Source organism: Octopus bimaculoides, chromosome 2 (genome assembly GCF_001194135.2).
Source record: "Octopus bimaculoides isolate UCB-OBI-ISO-001 chromosome 2, ASM119413v2, whole genome shotgun sequence".
Lineage (NCBI taxonomy): Eukaryota > Metazoa > Mollusca > Cephalopoda > Octopoda > Octopodidae > Octopus > Octopus bimaculoides.
The window spans coordinates 177940169-177945364 of record NC_068982.1 but is presented as its reverse complement, the minus strand read 5'-3'; the positions used below and the strand labels follow the sequence as shown (position 1 = coordinate 177945364).

At 34.7% G+C, this 5196-nt stretch overlaps 1 protein-coding gene across 7 annotated transcripts in view; it reads right to left on the bottom strand.

Moving 5' to 3' along the window:
- LOC106878697 (guanine nucleotide exchange protein SMCR8) overlaps positions 1 to 5196 on the bottom strand; it is an 84301-nt gene that overhangs the window by 73188 nt on the left and 5917 nt on the right. For all 7 annotated transcript variants that reach the window (XR_008263496.1, XM_052965761.1, XM_052965762.1 and 4 more), the window contains exons 2-3: positions 3239 to 3446; positions 872 to 960 (exon numbers count right to left, since the gene is read on the bottom strand). Coding sequence is in view for 6 of the 7 variants with exons in the window: in XM_052965761.1 (XP_052821721.1) it covers positions 872 to 960; positions 3239 to 3430 (281 nt within the window). In the remaining variant the exon portion in view is untranslated. The remainder of the gene's footprint in view (positions 1 to 871; positions 961 to 3238; positions 3447 to 5196) is intronic.

The window sequence follows — 5196 nt, the reverse complement described above, 5'->3', positions numbered from 1 at the left end:
ATAATTGCTCACGTGTCATTTACTGACTCTCTTTCTCTCTGCTGTAATAACATACACACACATGTATCACTCACATACACACTTTTCTTTGTATGACGGCCTGTCTTTGATTATGTTCTTATATGTCGCATTCACACTCTCACACAGACATACATCTTTAACACTACAATAAATATCTCTGTTATTCATCTAATACGGTTGTGGTCTTTCATTACTGGTCATCTATGTTATCGTCGCATAACATATCATGTATATCATCATTTGATATATATATTTGTATGTTCGACCGTGTGACACGTTTAAATAAAAGGAGTCCTCTGTTTTTCCATTCGTCACCATATCTCCTTTTATGAGTTCGCACGGTCGTCCCTTACATAGCGTTTTAGGAAATGTATGTGTGTACAGGGTGCTTTTTTGTGGCACCAACACTAACAACAAGACAAGACTAAAAGATGCTTTTGACCCCACACTTAACAGTGTACTGGGAGCATTTTATTGTGGCACCAGCATGTACATTAAAAGAAACTGAAGGGACATAATGTGCATATATATTAAAGGAGATGCATGAAAAAACTGAATATTATATGATTCAATAAGTTCTTGTTGCTCTAGTCTATTCAACTGGCAAAACGGGTTGTACCTGTAGTTCAATGGGCCAACCTTCTTACATTCTATTTTTCACTGAATCTCCCTGAGAACTGTGTTAAAGATACATGTGTCTGTGGCGTGCTTAACCACTTGCATAATAATTTCATGAGCAGATTGTTTGGTTGACTGAACCAACTGGAACACTCATCATGATATCTGATGGAGAGCAAGATCGTATATTGTCAGAACACTTTAAAAAATACATAAAAAAACCTTCACTTACCTTTTTGGTGGCTGGTGATCAACAGACATGATTTTTACTGCAAAGGCATTGATATCAAAATGACCAATCCCTTCAGATGGCTGGACAAACTATAAAATAAATTTAACTAGTTCAATGAAATTTACATAATAATAGAAATACATACATGCAAAAAAAACAAAAAATGAAGAACTAGTTAAAAACAACTTTCATCATTAAAGAACGAAACAGAAATTTTGTTAATAAAAAAACGTATTTGCTGCAGACCTAGATTAAATGCAAATTGTCAGAGATATTAGTTTGGAATAGTAACAAAACAATACACTATTCTTATTAAATAATTGCTTTGTTAGAGTTGAAATTCAAGAGTAAACAATTCTGAATAGTTCTTAAAACTAGGAAAATGGTTGCTGATAGCGATGATAATGGAAGCATCACACCCCAGGTTTATAGAGTAGGAAGCTATAACATTCATGTCTTTCCCATCACATAATTATCATCATCATCGTTTAATGTCCGCTTTCCATGCTAGCATGGGTTGGATGATTTGACTGAGGACTGGTGAACCCGATGGCTACACCAGGCTCCAATATGATTTGGCAGAGTTTCTACAGCTGGACACCCTTGCTAATGCCAACCACTCCGAGAGTGTAGTGGGTGCTTTTACGTGGAGGATATTAAATAAAGTACAGTGTTTATCCTAATTTTAGAATAGGAATACTATGTCCCTGCATCTCATAAAAGCAGTTAAAAGTGTTGACAATAAGAGGGACATCTAGCTACAAATAATCTTTTAGGAAAACTGTCCAATCCATGACAACATCAAAAAGCAGAAGTGAAATACTGAGTTATAGATTCCATCATCATTTAATAGAAAAGGAATGAAAAACAATATAGATGAGAAGATAGAATAGTCAATTAAAAAATAAAACATATCATGAAATGAATTAGGTTGTCAAACACACAATATACAATATATTATAAAATGGCAAACTTAAACATAGTTTTATTTCTATAATGAATATTAAATACCAGTATACTAAACAAGAAATGGCAGCATGTGGCTCAGTGATTAGGGTGTTGCACCAAAGATAATAAGAATGTGGTTTCAATTGCTGGATCAGGGGAATGTGTTCTTCAGCAAAACATTTCATTTCATGCTGTTCCAGTCCATTCATTTGGTAAAGATGAGTTGTCCAGTGATGGACCAGTGTCCCATCCAGGTGGGGATTATATACACTACAGAATCAGAAACTAGTCTTATGAGCCTATAGTTCAAGGAAGGACCTTTGAACTTTTTTTTTTTTTTTTGATACTAAACAAACAGTTGAGAGGTTGATGGCATTTATTCTGTCCTGGCAATAGAACATGTCAGTGGCAAAATAGATGGTTCTCAATATATTCTGAGAGGAACTGTAAGATTATCTACATTGCCTCTTTAAACAGCAATAACATAGTAAAATTGATGGCTTTTAGAGTTGAGTAGAATGTTTGCCTAACAGAAACACTACCCTTCTACAAACTAGTGTTCTATCCTGAGAATTATTTTTCGCTTCATTTAACATGGAAACTGAAAATTACAGAATTTGCATAGATTAAATAATAATGCTATGTTAAGAAAAAGGAGAAAATGCAAAACAGTCTGTTAGTGAGTTCACATTGGTAAGGTGTTGCTGTCTACTCACAACTTGTTATTGAGACCCAGGTCAGCCCTGACAGAATGAACCTATAAACAAAGGCAATCTAGCCATAACCATCCTATCTTTTTGAATATCAAGGGCTTCATTGCCCAACATTTCCTTTATTTATGACAAGGTGTACTTTGAGGGGTTTGATTGTTATTTCTAGAAGGTTGAGTGATCATGTAAAGGCTTCTTCATTTTCAGATTTGTTGGTGGTACTACAACTATATGTGAGCAGTGAAATGATTTATCAGGTTTATAAAACATTATAATTAACAAATAAGTAATGTGCTTACTTCATAACTTTTAAAGGGGAGTGGCAAACATACCTTTAACACACCCTGAAAATATACCCTCGATATCATAATTGATTCCACTCTTTAAGCCAAATGAAAAATACATACTTTGTAAGGTGGTAGAAAATAGCTATGGAGAATTGAAGAAGTGAAAGTAATCAATATTTCTACAAAAATCATGAAGCCTAAAATTTTTAGAGAAGAGTAAATGAAAACTGTAATATTTATTCTTTTGCCCTTCAAAGGTGATATGAATGAAGTAAAATAATTCCAATTAAAAAATGTGAAACCAACTTGTTTATCCTAACATCAGAAAAATGAAACCTAACTGCAGAGAATATGTAATAGTGTAATCTGTAACATATTTAAAAGTAGAAAATAAAACAATGACTTGTTGATTCCATACTTACTAATGGTTTGGGTCCTTCAAGTTCAGAGAATTCAGTGACCATTACAAAGTCTTGAAGCAGATTGGTCCCACGATTCCAGGGATGGATTACAGAAGGGCATGGTGTTAAGTAAGAGAAACCTTTAGAATTTCTAATAGAAGTTCTTCTCTCACTATATTCAGATACTTGTGGATACACAGTAGATCCAAACATGTTTCAAATGTTAAAACTGGGGGTGAAAAATATAAAAGTAAATATATTTTTAACCTTTAGATGACAAGTAAAAGCTAAAATATTTGAATTAACAGTCAGAAATCTGTCACTTTTCTCTTTTATTCTATACTATATTCCTCAGTTTTGCTCCCTATATACAGATGGTCTAATCCGCTTTTCAAAATAATTTCAAATTGTGCAAAAGAAATTTGAAAGAGGAATAATTTGGTAGAACCTAAGGTAACAGCAATAATAAAATAGTTTAAGATACCCAACTGCCAATAACATTGAATTAATTCTGAAGATTATAAAAAGTATGAAGTTGTTATATAGCCACAGTAAGCCTATGAAATGTGAGGACTGAACAATGAGGTTAAACTTAGATCCCTCCTCCCAAACATACCCTATCTCCATCTAGCTGAAAACTATACTGCACACTTTGGTTGCAGCATGGCAGAGTCTGGACATGTACTGTCTCCAGTCAGGTCATTTCTGTACACACTTAGATATTAGTGGTAGCCACAGCAGAGGTGGGCAAGGTGAACTCAGTCAAAGTATAGTAGTTGCTGTTCTATATTTATTGTTAGTCGTTTTTGTGTGGATGTGTTCTTTTTGCTTGGAACACTTGGCAATATACCAACAGCTAAGAATCAGACACTATGGTCTACTGTGATGGTTATTTGAAGTAACAGAAGTGACTAAAAGTTTGTAGAAAATATTTTTAAAAAGTGATTTTTTTCAATATTCAATGCAAACTGTACGACTACCATCATCTTCATTTTTTTATCTGCTTTTGATGCTGGCATGGGCCTGACAGGGTACAACCTCAGCCAGTTTTCATTTCAGAGTTACAGTCCTCCCTGAGGAGTCAGGACCTATTGCCTCACTTGTACGTTCTGATTTTTACACTGTTTCTATGGTTAGATGCTCTTCTTAACATCGACCACTTTACAGAGTGTATTTGATGATTTCATTGTGGTACTAGCACAATAGAAGTTGTCACGCCCTCAGCTAGCCTAAAATGGTCCACTCATGTCTGATATTAAAATAAATGTTGGAGAACAGAATGAACTAAATATGACTTATTGGATCTAGAATCTAAGTAGAAATTGTTGAGAAATTAACTCTACATTAGAGGTGTTGGCTGATGTATGCAACAGAGATGAATGTTACTATGCTACATAGAAACTAGAAGTATATATATATAACAATTTTGTTCTGTCTGTCCATCCATATAGTTGAACAAAATGTAAACAAATTGTTATGTTGCGTAAGTTTAGCACATTTATTAATGAGATAAATAAAATTTTTGACTATGGTGTGGCCACATTTGGAATTTGCATTACCAGTCTGGAACCCCTATCTTGCTCAGGATATTGACCTCCTGGAAAATGTTTAGAGAAGTGCAACCAAGTAAATACCCTCCATCTAGCAACTACCATACTCTGAACACCTTACTTCCCTGGGCATAGATACATTGAAGTTTTGGCATCTGGCAATTAACTTAGTAAACACCCACAAAATTATTACCCATCGGGCCAACAATCACCTTGAGCACCTTTTTGAGCTCCATGTGTCTAAAGCATGGGAATGCCTACAAAGTCAAAAAACAGCACAGCTCCCATGACTTTCGGAAACACTTTTTCACACTCAGAGTTGCTGAAGCATGGAACAAACTACCTGCATCAGTTGTTAGTTGCCAAGACATTGCATCCTTTAAAACCTCTATGCTTCCTGAAATTTGCCAACACTACACCTGATATCCC